This window comes from Limulus polyphemus, unplaced genomic scaffold, assembly GCF_000517525.1.
Source record: "Limulus polyphemus unplaced genomic scaffold, Limulus_polyphemus-2.1.2 Scaffold2550, whole genome shotgun sequence".
Taxonomy (NCBI): Eukaryota; Metazoa; Arthropoda; class Merostomata; order Xiphosura; family Limulidae; genus Limulus; species Limulus polyphemus.
This window is the reverse complement of record NW_013668160.1, coordinates 67,520-86,259: the sequence shown is the minus strand read 5'-3', so window position 1 is coordinate 86,259 and position 18,740 is coordinate 67,520. Positions and strand designations below refer to the sequence as shown.

Sequence of the window (18,740 nt, the reverse complement as noted above, 5' to 3'; positions counted from 1 at the left end):
ACAAATATTATCAGACACTACTCAATAAAATATATATACTTCCTCAGAGTCAAATGTAATGTCCTAATACAGCATTATATTTAAATAAACACCAACTAGCCTAAACAAGGTAAAACCACAAATATTATCAGACACTACTCAATAAAATATATACTTCCTCAGAGTGAAATGTAATGTGATAATACAGCATTATATTTAAATAAACACCAACTAGCCTGTAGTGTGTTAATGTAGTGTAGTACTTTTAATGTAGTGTGTTACTGAAACACTTAGAAGGGTTACATAGTGTACCATATAAAGCCTTTATTAATGACACAAATTATATCAAAACATTTCATTATCATTTTTGTAAGCAAATAAAAAACTTTTCTAAAATTATCATTATTTACTCAATAAACTAAATATTATTTTAAAATTCAGCCATTTTTATTATGTTAGTTTGGTTCTGATGTTGTCTTATTTAAATGGCAGACTTGTATATAGTTAATGTGTGTGTGTGTGTGTTTTTCAAGAAATTGTGGATTTCTATCCACAATGTTATATTAATAAAACATTCTTGATTACTCATAACAATATTCTAGAATAACAGTTGAATCCGTGTAAATAGGTTGGCTTGATAAATATGGTATTTGTTTAGAGTTTACTTTAATCGAAAGTGATAGCATATTTTAAATTGCCTATACAATTTTATTGTAACTAGCATGCTGCAGCTTTTTCTCAGTAGTATTGTATTTTTTACTAACATCATTCAAAGAAACTTTTATGCTGTTTACAGGTTTATGAACAGTGTTAAAATGTATTTTTTCACTGACTTTCTATAAATTCATGAATGACTGGAAACCTTGATTTCAATAAGATTTTAATAATAAATTGTTAGTTTAAAAAGGGAGAACAAGGATCTTCAACAAAATACATAAACAAGACAGGTAGCTTAAAGTGAAAATGCAACAGCCAAAAATTAAACAAACAAGCTTAAAGTTTCAGACACAGTGTTGACATTATTTCCTCAAGCTACAAATCCCTGTTTTAACTCTACTAAATATTACAGTGTTTAAACATGGAGCCAAAATATGGATTTGTAGCTTGAGGAAATAATGTTAACACTATGTTTCAAATCTTAAGCTTGTTTGTTTACTTATATGCAGTTGCATTTTCACTTTAAGTTACCTATCTTATTTCTGTAATTTTTTGAATATCCCTTTTCCCCCTTTATAAATGAACAATTTTTAATAATCTTATTTCTTTAGTTTTTTTATGTCCATCATGGACATATATCTGTATAATAGTAATAGCATCCTAATTGAAACAGTTTAGTTTAATGAAATACATAGTTGGTGTATGATACTCTCTTGGGAAGCAATGACATCCTTTTGGACTGGCTTCATGCAGATTGGATGGCTATTGCTCCTGATATCATTGACAGTGATTTGTTTGTTATGAATTTTGCACAAAGCTACATAAAGGCTATCTGCACTAGCCATCCCTAATTTAGCAGTGTAAGACTAGAAGGAAGGCAGCTACTCTTTTACCAACGAATAGGGGGATTGACTGTCACATTATTACACCCCTAAGGCTGAAAGGGCGAGCATATTTGGTGTGAAGGGGATTCGAACCCGTAACACAGATTGCGAGTCAAGCACCTTAACCACCTGGCCATGCCTGTCCTCATTGATAGTGATAACTGTATGTATAGTGATCACTATTATGTATAGTGATCAACATATGACATGTTATGTATATCTTTGTAAAATACATATAGCTACTATATTTATACCCTGTAGCATTATGGGGAGTCTGTAAACACCATATCGGAAGGACTACTGAACTATATCAGAATGGTTCATGGACTGGATTTTGTAACTGCATAAGTGTTCTTATATGCATTCACATGCAATGCACATTGGCTAGTATTAATGTCTATATATATATACACACATGCAGGCTTTATAGTTTTTTTAAGTTGTAAAGCTGTATATATATATATAGATAGCCATATGAATTTTTCAAGTTGTATAGATGCACACAAATATACTCAATGCAAATATAAGATAATATGTCATAACATAATAGGATATATATATACAAGTAAGCATTTTAAATATTTCTTATAGTTGTTATATTTTCCCCTTCCTCTTCCTCCTCTCCACTGGCCATAGTAAAGCTGGTAATGGTTTTGCCAAATTTACTCTTAGAAAGACATTCTGTACACTCTACAAGGTTGAAAACATGTTAATTAACAATTATGAGTTGATTATATTAACATACCCCCCCCTCCATTTCTGATGGAGTTTGTGTCGTGACACTTCTGTGACCTTCTTCCTCTGTGACGACCCTACACTCTGGTGAGCCATTGCTACTGCATACTTTATCTGAAACTAAATATTTTCTAAATCAAATATATAGCTACAAAATTTCTGCCCCACTTTTGCTAAGAATTGTAATTATTTTCGCCATCTCCTGCTTGCAAGATTCTTACCACTCCTTATACTCGGCTTCAAGGATGGCTACTCTAAATTCTTACCACTCCTCATAGTCGACTTCAAGGATGGCTACTCTAGATTCTTACCACTCCTTATAGTCGACTTCTAGGATGGCTACTCTAGATTCTTACCATTCCTTATAGTCAGCTTCAAGGATGGCTACTATAGATTCTTACCACTCCTTATAGTCGGCTTCAAGGATGGCTACTAGACTATAAGGAGTGGTAAGAATCTAGACTTCAAGGATGGCTACTCTAGATTCTTATCACTCCTTATAGTCGGCTTCAGGGATGGTTACTCTAGATTCTTACCACTCCTTATAGTCGGCTTCAAGGATGGCTACTCTATTTGCAATCATGCAGTGTTAGCTATAATTTGACAGTTACCATCAACCATCACAACGGTTGCTGATCCGATGCTCAAAACTGAGCTTGATGCTACTTTTTTTAAACCACAGCTTAAATATTTCTGTTGTGGGAGACAGCCTATATGTTTGTATAAAATGAAAGTGAAAGGGCATAAACCCTATATATAAAAACAAATGATATGCAACATCAATTACATCCACGACTTGCACACACCTATATACATGTGCATATAATTTATTATGAGGCTCCATATAAACCACAAACTACATTAAAATGATTAGGTCAATGGTTAAAGGGCCAATGTTATTTACTAGGTAGTCAATTAAACTTAAAAACTACCCTACTCAGTATGCAATGATGCCTTTAGTAATATTGCCCAGGTTTTATTACAATACTCACACCCATTTTTGTTTAGGCTGGCGGAACAATATAAAATAATAATAATGAAGAACAAATAGGCAATCACTGTTATGAACCATTACTGTGGTTCATGAGAAACAGTTTTTACATTAAGTGAAAAAAATAGTTTTGCATTTCAAATGCACTAGTTTATTTTAGTTTTTACTGCATCTGAAGTTGGCTAATTTTTTTCATGCTGGTTTTTGATAGCAATATTTTTTAATGTTACATACCATGGGTTGTCCTCGCTCATGATATCAGGTAGAACAGTAACTAAAGCTATGTTTAGAAACCCTCCTGCTGTAAAAGGTAATATCCATGCCGTTTTGTCACCTGTCCAAAACAAAAAACAAAAACTACTGCAGTCTAGAACAAAATATTAAGCTTTTGTCATGGGAAAAAATTCTGATTTCAATGTTTATCAGATTGCTAATGTTTAATTTTCGATTAAACACAGAAATTGCTTTATGATCAAATTATTTCACATGTTTCAGGATAAGTAATAGTGTTATCCTAATATGAGGCAGTGAAGTGTACACCAATATTTCTCAAACTTGCCTCTAGTTAATGTACATTGTTAATGTACGATGCAGTAAGCCTAAAAAAAAACTTCAATCCAATTTTCAGTGCAGAACTAAATTTACTCATGCTACGAAAAACAGAATAACAGTCTAAATAATTTTGCACGTGTCATTTACTTCTTATTTTAATACTATTTTGTTTTATATGACTTTAAGTGTTAAACACAAGTAGCTACTTTTCTCAAGACCCGGAAGAGACTGTTGTTCACCGTGCAAACAATTATGGTTATTTATTGAAACAACAAACAATTTAAATTGTTATAAAATGCTCCAAGTTTCAAAAAATAATCTTACCAACAGCCTCTGCAGATTCAGCACACAATGCAACAACCGCTCCTAGAATACCTATACTTGCAGTAGATATCTGGAGAAAAACAAAACACTTCAGTTAACATAATACATAAACAAATAACACTATTTTCCAATATGTACTTTTAAATGTAGCAAACCTTACTTCATATAAAAGCTATATTTTTGTTTTATGAGGCTAAAAATATATAAATTGGTTAAATAAACTAGCAACAATAACACAAAACCGTGACCCAGGCTAACTACTAGAAATTTTCAACAGTAAGTGGTACAACACTAATGACCTAGAACAGGGTGGTCACAGAAGTCCTTTATATTTTGCTCATAATTAAGAGTAATTAATTCATTAGCTTATTTCTGATTAGTCATTTCAAGACTTGAATTAACCCAATGAATTTGTTAATTTTGCTTTATATTTTTCATCAACTTGGTTAGCTTTTTTTGTTTGATACTTAAAAGAAAACAAATAATCAAAAGTTAAGATCTTTGTTAAAATTTTATAACTGACTATCATCACACAAAAATGTTTGTTTGTTTGTTTATTTTTAAGCAAAATCACATTGAACTATCTGCTGCATCCACCATGGGGAATTGAGCCCCAGATTCTAGCAATGTAATTCTGTAAACTTAATGCTGTTCCAACAGAGAAACACACACACACACGTATGAAAATTCTTAAGTTACTCTTTTGTTTATATCCTGTATTGTGTTGATTATTTATATCCAACCTGAACATCAGGTGTTATGTTATTAAACAAGTCATGTGGTCATGCTTCCAAATTAGGGTTAGTACATGATAAGAGCTTAGAATGTTGTTAACAAATATAATGATTTAAAATGAAAACAAACAACTGATTAAATGGTTTCCACAGTAAGCATCACCTACAATTTTCTACATTTTTACAAATATTTGTATCATATTTCTGCAACATTTTATTTTATTTTAGTTTTGATGAAATACAGCTTTTCCTACTAATTTAAAATAAATTTCAAACTTTAAATCAAGTATTATACATGAGAAAATATGGTTTAACAGGATGAAGTTTACATTGATGTGTAACAGTGTTGATGATAACTGTATTTTCAAGTGATCACCACATCGCAGGATGAAAAATGACTTATTAAAATATTCATTGATTACAATTAGAAATTCTTAAATACAAATAAATCTAAATAACACGACGTATAAAATAAATTAATCTTGGGTTTAATTGTTCTTTATATTCAATATAAAAACTACTGTTGTGTGCTTTATCATGCTAATAATATCCAGAATGTCTGTAATACTTCCTCACCTGAAATATACATCATAAAATAAAATGAAACAAAGTTCCATAGCACCAGTCATGACTGTATACTATACAGTATGATTCAGTGGCATTTATTCACTGCCGCTAACACTTTTTGCTGGAGCATCCTCCATAAAAAACTGAATGCTTTCTAAGTAGAACAAGACTACACCAGACAAACTGATGACATTTGAGATACTGAATACTTTTTACATCTGAGCAAGTCTATGCCAGACAGACTGATGACATTTGAGATACTGAATACTTTCTAAGTCTGAGCAAGACTACACCAAACAGACTGATGACATTTGAAAATCTAAATGCTTTCTAAGTCTGAGCAAGGTTATGCAAGACAGACTGATGACATTTGAAAATCTGAATGCTTTCCATGTCTGAGCAAGACTAAGCAAGACAGACTGATGACATTTGAAAAACTGAATACTTAAGTCTGAGCAAGACTATGCAAGACAGACTGATGACATTTGAAAATCTGAATGCTTTCCAAGTCTGAGCAAGACTAAGCAAGATAGACTGATGACATTTGAAAAACTGAATAGTTTCCAAGTCTGAGCAAGACTACGCAATACAGACTGATGACATTTGAAAAACTGAATACTTTCTAAGTCTGAGCAAGACTACGCAAGACAGACTGATGACATTTGAAAAACTGAATACTTTCCAAGTCTGAGCAAGACTACGCAAGACAGACTGATGATACAAGAACATATTTATGTTCTTCCAGTCTTACTTTTCTGTTTCTCAATATGTAGAACTTTTTTCTGTTTCTCATTATGTCATTATGTAGCTCTTGTTTCTACTACTTTTTCACCTTTTTTTAATGTCAAAGCACAGTTTTACAGAATTTGTGACACCATACTCTGAATATGGCTGTCCTTCTACCTTGATTTGTAAAACTACAGTCCATTCTACTTCACTCCTTTCTGTATGGAGAAGGAATTCTCTGTGACAGTGTTCAAGTGAAACATGATAATACAAATATCAGCAAACTGAAGGTGAAGGGATGAACAGTATTCAAGTTAAACATGATAATACAAACATCAGCAAGCTGAAGGTGAAGGGATGAACAGTATTCAAGTTAAACATGATAATACAAACATCAGCAAGCTGAAGGTGAAGGGATGAACAGTATTCAAGTTAAACATGATAATACAAACATCAGCAAGCTGAAGGTGAAGGGATGAACAGTATTCAAGTTAAACATGATAATACAAACATCAGCAAGCTGAAGGTGAAGGGCTGAACAGTATTCAAGTGAAACATGATAATACAAACATCAGCAAGCTGGAGGTGAAGAGATGTAACAGTATTCAAGTAAAACATGATAATATATACAACAACAAGCTCTGGAAGTGAAGGGATGTAACAGTATTCAAGTGAAACATGATAATACAAACATCAGCAAACTGGAAGTGAAGGGATGTAATAGTATTCAAGTAAAACATGATAATATATACAACAGCAAGCTCTGGAAGTGAAGGGATGTAACAGTATTCAAGTGAAACATGATAATACAAACATCAGCAAACTGGAAGTGAAGGGATGTAAAAATATTCAAGTCAAACATGATAATACAAACATCAGCAAGCTCTGTAGGTGAAGGGATGTAACAATATTCAAGTGAAACATGATAATACAAGCATCAACAAACTGGAGGTGAAGGAATGTAACAATATTCAACATGATAATACAAACATCAGCAAGCTCTGGAGGTGAAGGGATGTAACAATATTCAACATGATAATACAAACATCAGCAAGCTCTGGAGGTGAAGGGATGTAACAATATTCAAGTGAAACATGATAAAACAAGCATCAACAAACTGGAGGTGAAGGGATGTAATAGTATTCAAGTAAAACATGATAATACAAACATCAGCAAGCTGGAGGTGAAGGGATGGAACAGTTGACTAACACCAGCTTTCTGTGTTATGGGTGTCATTTTATGTTTCACTAACACCAGCTTTCAGTGTTATGGGTGTCATTTTATGTTTCACTAACACCAGCTTTCAGTGTTATGGGTGTCAATTTATGTTTGACTAACACCAGCTTTCAGTGTTATGAGTGTTATTTTAGGTTTGACTAACACCAGCTTTCAGTGTTATGAGTGTCATTTTATGTTTGACTATAACACCAGTTTTATGTGTTATGTAAAAGCGCAATAGTTTTAAAAGTTCAACATTGTCATCTTCAGAGCAGCATTTTTTCAACCAAGAGTTTACTTATTTTTTACTGAAGCCTTATTAACTTGGATATTTATGAGCTAGATTTCTCCAAAATTATCTTGGGTAAAATCTTTCTTCACCTCTTCTGTCTGCAAAGATCTTGATTCTTCAGTTAAAATGAGTTACAGTCAGCTCCTTTTTTGTACAATGGCTGCACTGAAATTCTACTGGTGAAATATTTTATCACTATAGAGATAACTTATAAGGTGTGCTTAATCAATGCCATATGTAATATAAGGTTGAAGTCCATTTGTTTTTGTTCCAATAACCTCTTAATTAGTGGTATAAAATGGATCTTCAACCACTGACAATGACGAGTAACCCACTTGAAATAAATATATATATGTATGTATATTGTAAGGTTAAGGTGATGATGACCTAAAGAGGTTAAAACATTGTTACTTGTTTTCTGCTTTTCAATACCCATATCAGCTGTCTCTAATATATACATATACAACTACCGATTCTAAATATAGCCCATACACTTTGTACTTCTCTAAAATACTAGAAACAGCTGCCAAAGGCTATTATAGGCTTTATTTTCTTTGTTGACAAACTCCCCATCTTGATTCTCAACACGAGTTTATTATAGTGTTTCAAGTTTTTCATTTTCTTTGGATTTTAAAGCATCTTTTATGACTAACTCCAAGCAATGCTTTTGGCACCACAAGGATATTAACTCATGGTTATTATGTTCTTTCAACAATATAAAGCCATTATTGTAACCAATACATGAGAAAGATCGCTCTTTATTTTCAAGCAAATCTAGCATTATGGTAGAATATCCACTAGATGATACTGAATGTCCAGTGTCTTGATTCAGCAACATTATGTATAATACTGACTATCCACTATCATGGTTCAGAAACATGTATAATACTGACTGTCCAGTGTCATGGTTCAGCAACATTATGTATAATGCCGACTGTCCAGTGTCTTGATTCAGCAACATTATGTTTTATACTTACTATCCAGTATCATGGTTCAGCAACATTATGTATAATACTGACTGTCCAGTATCATGGTTCAGTAACATTATGTATAATGCTGACTGTCCAGTGTCATGGTTCAGCAACATTATGTTTTATACTGACTATCCAGTATCATGGTTCAGCAACATTATGTATAATACTGACTGTCCATTATCATGGTTCAGCAACATTATGTATAATACTGACTGTCCAGTATCATGGTTCAACAACATTATGTATAAAGTTTCATTTTCCACTACTTGTGCTTTTCTTTTATAATGTAAAAAATAAAAGACTTTATTTCTGTAGTGGCTTTTAATATTATTAGATGTGAGTGTTTCTTTATATACAATGTTCATAAGAGTTGGAAAACACTGAATGGGATGCGAGTACTGTTACATCATAACGTCTTGTAGTTTACAGAAACTTTGAGGCCTCAGTTGGGCAAGATATATACATAGGTGACCAAGCAAGTGCAAGTCAAGCAAAGTTCAGATAGAAAAAAAGCTAGTTAGTTAAAGAAAATGTGAAGTTAGCCAGCATGTATGTTATTAACCTTAAAGGATGATTTCTATAGTGTTTTACAGCTCTAGTGTAACAACAGAGCTAAGAAGAAGAATTCGTCTTGTGAAAGGGTGTTCTAAAATAATTGTACCCATCTATGTGGACTTTGACGAGAAGGAGACAATTATTTAAAATTCAGGATACAATTGTGGTAACCCACATTTATTCACTGATACTATTGTGATAACAGTAGAGAAAAATAATATTGTAAAGAATCCTAGCCCATACAAAACTTGACAAATAGCCTATACCATATATAACCTTTATGTATGCAAGAAGAATTAGTACATTTTTACAACGTTTAGACATTCAATGCACAAGGAATTAATTCTACAAACATTTCCAGAATCCTCCACAAAATGAAGAAAAATCATCCTTTACTTTTTTTTTAATACAGATGCAATCTAAACTACTTATGGAATAATAAAAGTAACAGTTATTTAAACTGAGCATTAAATATTAGAAATAAAATTTGGTTTAGGTACAAAACTAACCAGGAGGAAAAAATACCAACATTTTTACATTGTATGCAAAAATCTAATATATTTACTGCACAAATAAAACATGACACTTTTTGCTGCTTACATTCAAAACTAACCATTTGTTAAAACTCTATACATGGGCTTGTTCATTTTGACTGACTTGTAACTTTTAATGTAGTAAGTCTATCTGTAATATATTTGGAAAGCTTTTAGTAAACATTACGAGTCTTTAGTAGACAAAAAAATCTGAATTTTTAATAAAGTATTATTACTAACGATTTGTCTGTGAATTTAAGGAGTTCAATTATGACTCAGACTCTGAATAGTCTCAGAGCAAGGTAATTTTCACATTATGATAAAAAAAGCCTTTTTTCAAATTTCATTTCCATAACTTCTGAAGCTTCCTAAATGAATAACAAAGTTTTTTTATCGTTAAAACTATATTTTATCTGTTATTCTCTCTACCCTTATACAGTAATACACCAATAAATCTAAGTTATGCTTTTCTATTTCTAGAAAGACTGCCCTTTTTTACAGATAATTAAACACTATTTATTCTTATAGCCAAAGCTAACACAATTTAAATCTCTGGGTCATTTAAGTTTATAGCATTACTGCCACTTGCTACTGAGTAATTTGTTATTAAATTTTTCTTATCTAATCTGTAGACTTATAATTTTTTCATTTTAGTTACTTTTATAACAATATATAAAAAATATACAAGAAATTTAGTACTTATGTGTAGGTCATGTACATTTTTTGCTCTCAAAGTCTTGACGAAGGTTAATCCTATTTTTTGTAGGGTGTTGTTTGTACTTAATTTTTAGGATATCTAATGTGTAAGTGTGCAAGTTCTTTAAAACTTAGAAAACAATATAAGGGTGGAAAGAAATTCTAAAATGTGCTATTCAGAACAAACAAATTTCTTGTGATACATACAAGTAAAGACTTTAAATCTATTTAAATATTTTCTTTTGAAATTAAAACTTATATCATATTAACACTTGAATTATTAACTATGTTCTGATGCCAAGTTTACTGAAATACGCATGCCAAGGAAATTTGAATAGAAATAATATAATAATAAAATTATAATAAAATAAACATGTTTGGGGGAACATTTTATTCATGCACATAACTTGTTTATTCAGTATTAATCATTTTAAGATGATTCAACAAGTAGTTATGAGGAAAAATTAGTTCCTTGTTCCACAAAATTCTATTAATAGTGATGATGATCATAAACTTTTTTATATAGAAACTTGAAGCATTCTATCTGTGTAAATAATATTGTGTCATGATACATGATAAACAGTCAGAATATACAGATTTTATACAAAACATATTCCCTTACATGTAAAATCTTAGTTTCTTAAACATCAGTCCAAACATGTTCATAAAGATATACGTAGAGGTTTACGAGTTAAATATTTGATAAATTGTAAGTGAAAAAAAAAAAAAAAAGAAGTTGATTTCCAAATTAACAATAATACTGTTTATAGTACTCACTGGTAGAATGACTTCAAATTCATAATTATACCATATATTTTTGTACAAGATTTGTCTGTGTACCAATTCCAGAGACTTACTTTTAACAGGTAGTGTTCCACTTAAAAAAACAAACATTCTTTCCGAGAATTACTGTGTTAATTAAAATAAAGGTTAAAGTTTTGATATGCTTGTAAAGAAAAAAACGAAAATAACAGTTCACTACTGTATGCATTACTGTATTACTGAAAGAATTATTGATATTTGACATTTTGTACTACTTGTACAAGAAGTTCACAATCAATACATCAGTCAAAAAACTACTGATCTGTTCCTTCTTTGTTTTACATGAAAATTTGAAAAATGCAGAAAAATAAAGTACACATACCTGAGCTCTCGCTGCTTCCCACCTGTTGAAACCAGATTTTAATAGAATAGCAAAATCTCCCACCTCGTGGGGAATCTCATGAATTAGTATTGCAAAAGTTGTAACTGCACCCATCTGTTAAGAAACTATAATTTGAAGTTAAAACTGTCCCATTAAATAAATAAATTCAGAATCTAAAGAAACAACTAAAAAAAAATTGATTTTGTCTTTAAAAATAAAAAATACAAATCAAAATAATGATCTTGTTTTTCTGAAATCAGCAATTTGAAACATGTTCTTTTACGTATTTGGAATAGTGCCTAAAATGTGCACATCTTAATATAACTTGCAGTGTAATAACTAACTAATTTCAATCATCATTTTCTTAATCCAATTTCTCATCTACAAATGTGTGGTAGCTATCATTACGTTTTTAATGTGATCAATGACCTTTGGGCACAAACTGCATCTATTACATGTCTTTTTCAAACCTATCAATTCCCACTCATATATACCACCTATATCAAGATATCTGGCAATTAAGTTACAATATTCTACCATGTGTCTCAGTTGTTGCTTCTCTAAGTTATTTAATTGATCATTTTTAATTTTTGTTTATTTAAAGACTCTTATCTAGTTTAAACTTTTATTAAAACTACAGATAATTTTACTTCCATATAACATCAACATTTTTATATAAATCATTAACATAAATATTTCATAAATAGAAAAATGATTAAATAATTAGTTAAAACTGGTTCCAGATAAAAAAAAAGTGACAAGTTCAAAGCAAATTAAAAAAACAGCTCAATACTAGTTTTTCTTTATATTTCTACAAAATACATGTAGAAATAAAAATATTAGACAATATTAGAGCTTCAACTGCCTATCACTTATTAAATAACTTTAAACGAGAAAGAATATTTCAAGCACATATTCAAAGCAGAATACATATATATTTTCATATCATGTCATACCTATAAATCAGATATGCGATGACAGGAATATACAACAGTGGATTTTCGTTGTAGTATGACGAGTATTAAACTCAGTAAAGGGTATTTGGGTTATCAGAAAGTTTGGATTTAATATCCTTACATATCCTATTTTTTATAATTCAATGTTACCACTGATTATTCTAATTATTAAATAATTCAGTTAATGCCATTGCCAACCTAAGTTTAATATCCTTACATATCCTATTTTTTATATAATTCAATGTTACCACTGATTATTCTAATTATCAAATAATTCAGTTAATGCCATTGCCAACCTAAGTTTAATATCCTTACATATCCTATTTTTTTTATATAATTCAATGTTACCACTGATTATTCTAATTATCAAATAATTTAGTTAATGCCATTATCAACCTAAGCTTAATATCCTTACATATTCTACTTTTCTATATAATTCAATGTTACCACTGATTATTCTAATTATCAAATAATTCAGTTAATGCCATTGCCAACCTAAGTTTAATATCCTTACATATCCTATTTTTATATAATTCAATGTTACCACTAATTATTCTAATTATCAAATAATTCGGTTAATGCCATTACCAACCTAAGTTTAATATCCTTACATATCCTATTTTTCTATACAATTCAGTGTTACCACTGATTATTCTAATTATCAAATAATTCAGTTAATGCCATTACCAACCTAAGTTTAATATCCTTACATATCCTATTTTTTATATAATTCAATGTTACCACTGATTATTCGCATTATTAAATAATTCAGTTAATGCCATTGCCAACCTAAGCTTAATATCCTTACATATCCTATTTTTCTATATAATTCAATGTTACCACTGATTATTCTAATTATCAAATAATTCAGTTAATGCCATTATCAACCTAAGCATAATATCCTTACATATCTTATTTTTTTATAATTCAATGAAATAAATCATTCACCAGATGTCAAAAACCACGATCTATTAAATATTAAAGATATGTTGCGTACGATTACCAGCAGGAAGATAATATATCTTACCTTGGTACTGTTGAGAAAGCTGGCAGCTACAGCCAACCCGTGAGTGAAGTTGTCTATACTATTTGCAAGTAGGTTCAAGTATCCAGCTATCTAGTGTGAAATACATTTTAATTAGGTCAAACGTTTTCATTTCTAACAATACAAGTCTTATTTTTAAAGTAACAAACATATATATATATATAGTATTTTTGAAACAAGAAAGTAAAATAATTCAACCAGATGATTTGAAAACAAGTTTAATTTTAAATCTATATTGTTACGCCTCTGTGTTTGTTGGTTAATTACCCGTAAAAATTCTTTCCAAAGAACTTCAGTGATAGAAGTCCTTTCTTAAATAAAACTAGTTTATTCTTTCTCAATACAACTTTGCAATACACTTAATTTCCATAGTCATTTTGACTTAAACACACGCTATAATTTTCAATGAATGATTCATGCACTTTACTTACTATCGCGCTTGACTCAATTGTTCGTCTATGTCTTCAATCTCTCTGTCTGCTATTCCCCGTTCCGATTGATTGTCGGGCTTATATATACAAAAATAGCGGGCAAATAGAGAAGACTAGACTTGTTATGAACAGACAAAATCCTTTTAGAATCTCATGACGTGTTACTAGCGTAACATGACTTCCGCTGTCGTAACAATATGTTTGTAAAAAATCCTTCGATATAAACAAACGTATTCAAATTTTGAAAGTTGAAAACACCTTTAAATATTACTATCTCTAATACATGTAATCCAAATATAGTAAAAATTAAGATCCCTGCTATTAAAACAAGCTGTACTGATATAATTTATCAAACTTTTATGATTCTATATTTGTGAAACTTTACATTGATTAAAAAAAGCAGATGACTTTTTAGAATGTGCATTTCTTTTTATTTATTAAAAATAAGTGTGTTCTTAGAAAGGCTTATGGATGAATAGATATGTATCTAATTAATATCCAAGTCTCCACACGAATCCCCTGGTACACGTAGGGTTTCTAACATGTCTGCTGTTGTTATAAAACACCAGTTTGAATTAAGATGTCATGCAGTAATGAGCTTATGGACCTTAGAAAAGAAATGGTTATTGAAACCAAACCTGTTGGAATGAGTGTCCGATATTTTAGCCCAACTACTCAAGCCAACTTCCACTATAGTGTCAGTGCTGTATAGAAGAAACGGAATGCCACTAAGCTTACCATTATAAATTGTTGGTCCACAAATACCTAAGATGCATCATTCTTTGGCCAACATACAAGGTTTTGATGAAAGAAACACAGTCTCTGAAATATCACTGCATTTTGAGCTTCTTTTTATTCTAACTTTAAATATAAAAATATGAACAGAGCTGAAATCTTATGTTGTTGTTTCAAATGTTGATAGTTTTTAAGCATATTTTGTCACATTTCTTGAAGCTCCATTTACTTTGCTGTATAGTGCCTGAATTAGCTTGTAAGTTAACTATACATGAAAAGAAAATTGGTGTTTCTAGGATTTTATTTTATTCAGGGGGAGGGGTGAATAAGGAAGCAAAGAGTTAGCTTGGGGAGGGAGAGAAAAACTTCATATTTTTTATACCAATGGGAGTTACAATGTAGAAAATTTAAAAGAATATACCTCAGATTGAGGGGGGGGGAACTACTGGGGCAGCAGATCTCTTCATTTGTGGGTATTACTATACTCCTTGTTAGAAGGCTACTCCATGTGACAGACTGAAGTAAAATTTCATGCTTCAGTAAAGTTGTATTGGAAAATATTGAAAGGGTACATGGAATTAGTGATGGTAATAATAGCAGAGGTCAAGAAAGATCAAACTCTTTAAAAGTGATGTTAAATCATTCAGGGTATGATACACAACATGCTACACAACATTCTACACTACGTTCCAATAAAGAATTATCCAATAATCTAGTTGTAAATACAAGTCTGAATGTTAATTCCACAACAGTAAGATACAAACTAGCACAAATTGGCTTCAGTGGATGCGTAGCTTCACATAAAAGTGCTGTTTTGGACAGATAATCAAATCAAAAGGTAGAAATGGGTACAAGACTTCAAATAATGGGGTATGCCAAGCTGAAAGAAGATAAGTGTATCTAAGTCCATGATAAGTTGTTTGTTCACTGGCAGAGAGAAGAACAGTACCACAGTCAATGTGTAACATGTATGGTGAAGCAACATAATTATGGGCTGCATCTACACAAAATTGATAGCATCCTGACTGCTGACAGGTAAAAACATTCATTTCCTCATGAACAAGTCCTGTTGGGCAGAGATTCATTTTCCAGCAAGATTCTGAAAACACACCCTTTAACTCTAAAGATTGATAAAGTATCTTACAAACAGGTTAAAGAAGAAATAATACAATCCACAAAGTTAATACATACATGAATATTGTTAGATTTATTTGGTGAAGAATCAATATTCTTCTGCTCACTAGACTGTATAAGGTGTGAACATCCATTCTTCTGTTCCTTAATGTTATTTTGTACACAATCTTCTTTCTCTGTGATCTTTTTAGATTCTTTGTTTGTTATAAATTCAGTAGAATTTATCTTGACAGACTTTTTTTCTGTATCTTCAACCTAAACAAACAAAAAATATATTTTTAATCTTTCAATATTTCTTTTCTTTAATTGAACAAATAAAAAATTAAAAAGTCAAATTACATAATTTCATGTACAGTATCACGTATATGAAGTATTTAACTTTCAAATAGTCAAGATGGTTTTATATCATTCACTATCCATGGAGTCCATTTATTGCATCATATTGACTAATTTTATCTTTTTTTGCCTGTTGCAATACTCAGTGTAAAGATTATATGAAATTACTGTTTTTCTACATAGCATATATATATATATATATATAGGATCTCCAGCAGTAATTATTATTAATGATAATTCTGTTTTTTTTTGTATCACACACATTGTTAGGGACCCTTTCACTAAAATATTGTAGTCCCACAAGCAATTTGGTGCATAAATAGTTTAGAAAAATTTTGTTTAAAAAGAGTCAATAGGCCCTATCAGTTCTTCTAGAATAGTATCAACCTTAAAGTCATTTAAAGCCAGGTGTAACTAATTAAAATTGAGCTATAAACCAAAAACTATATTTACACTAAATTATGTCACTGAAATTACATTGTTTCATTGTTTATAAGGAGATTAGGTTTTACTTAACACTACAACTGGTCTTTCATAACTAATGCCAAGATGTATGTAGACAGCATGATTATGTGTGCCTCTGTTGATTGTTTTAAGTAATACAGAGGCTAAATGACCTGGTTTTCCTCTTTCTGATAACTGTACATGTTGACAATAGCTCTGCAACTTAGCTGCCATTATAAAAGGCACAGCATAAGGTTATCATATCCACAACACACCTCTCTTCCTTGGTTGTTTTGCATAATCCAGATAGGGTATGAAAACAATGTTTTACAGTGCCTCTTTCAATAGTCCAATTGCATAAATATGGGCAAGCTACTTGACTAGCACGTCTTTATATGGAAAGCATGAAAATGCTTGTGCTACTACAGCTACTTGAAGTATATGAAAGTAGAATGGATATGTCATGGAAGAAGCTTGAGCACACATTACTTTTGTCACTTTTCCAGATGGCGATCCTTCTTGGTTATATTATGTACTGTTGTCTGGGATACACAGACAGATTTTGCCACTGACTTTTGTGTTTTTCGATTCACAATTGTTACAAGATGTTACACTTTACTTACCATGGCTAGGGTACAACTTCGTGCAAGTCTCCTTCTGAATGATCCTGGTACCCAAAGTTGATATAAATACAAAAAATATCTCATCTTGGAAATTCTAAGTCCCCAAACCTTTATGGTCTAAGAGTATGAATATTTTGTTTTGGAAAGAGCTATCACATACCCTTGCCAAAAGCAATCAATTTTTCCCAATAAAAATTATTTTCGTACAAGATACTCAACTTTCTGTATGTCTGTGATGAATGAAAACAAAAACTAATGATTAATTTTTCATTAATTATTACAATACACTGGACAAAATGTATCCATGTTAGCAGACAATGTGATTTAATGCAAAACTGCAGATAATTAACTTTTTTTATGTTTACTAGGAATAAACGTGTGTTTATATATTTATAACTGGCTTCAAACAATGAAGGATGGGTTAAATAAATCTTAATGACAGTGTATCTCCATCATCAAAGTCATAATATACAGATACCTCTGCTACTTCTGTACATTTTATAGTTTCTACACTGTAGTTCTAACCCTGACTTTTTTTAGGTTTACTAGGAATAAACGTGTGTTTATATATTTATAACTGCCTGCAAACAATGAAGGATGGGTTAACTAAATCTTAATGACAGTGTATGGCATCAAAATGTTAAATGATTTTAAATAATGGCACTGAGTTACTACCCACACAAAAACAATTACACTACATGTCCACTGATAAAAGTTATTCAGAAGCTACATAACAGAACCCACATTGCACTTTCAAATTTGGCAAAAGAATCATGCATTTGTTTGTTAACACAACTGAGCTGCCACCTGGTGTAGAGAAAGTTAATACCATTATGCCTATCTATTACCCAAGGCCAAGTAAGACAAGTTTAAAAAAAACTATGAACATCATTAAACACATGGATCCAAAACAAAACAGTCAAGTTAGACATGATTTAGGAACTATATCAGCTTGAGTACATGAATATCAACTGTTACTGCACCCAATAACACTACACAAGGAACTACATTTTAACTGTACCTATACATGAGCCATTTGGTTTTTACCAATTAATATCACTTTATCCATTTTTAAACTAATTTCAATGTGTATTTAAATCAATAAATTGTTCTAACGTGCACTTAAACCTACTTAAACATATGGATTGTTGTAATGTGTATAAATATATGGACTGTTGTAATGTGTATATAAATATATGGACTGTTGTAATGTGTATATATAAATATATGGACTGTTGTAAGATGTATTTACATATATGGACTGTTGTAATGTGTATTTAAACATATGGACTGTTGTAATGTGTATTTAAACATATGGACTGTTATAATGTGTATATAAATATATGGACTGTTATAATGTGTATATAAATATATGGACTGTTATAATGTGTATATAAATATATGGACTGTTGTAAGATGTATTTACATATATGGACTGTTGTAAGATGTATTTACATATATGGACTGTTGTAAGG

At 30.9% G+C, this 18,740-nt stretch overlaps 1 protein-coding gene across 1 annotated transcript in view; it reads right to left on the bottom strand.

Moving 5' to 3' along the window:
- Positions 1–18,740, bottom strand: part of LOC106467273 (zinc transporter ZIP13-like) — a 62,900-nt gene that overhangs the window by 3,847 nt on the left and 40,313 nt on the right. Inside the window, exons 4-8 of the mRNA XM_013927600.2 lie at positions 15,920–16,117; positions 13,545–13,634; positions 11,562–11,675; positions 4,123–4,192; positions 3,481–3,580 (exon numbers count right to left, since the gene is read on the bottom strand). Coding sequence (XP_013783054.1) covers positions 3,481–3,580; positions 4,123–4,192; positions 11,562–11,675; positions 13,545–13,634; positions 15,920–16,117 — 572 coding nt within the window. The remainder of the gene's footprint in view (positions 1–3,480; positions 3,581–4,122; positions 4,193–11,561; positions 11,676–13,544; positions 13,635–15,919; positions 16,118–18,740) is intronic.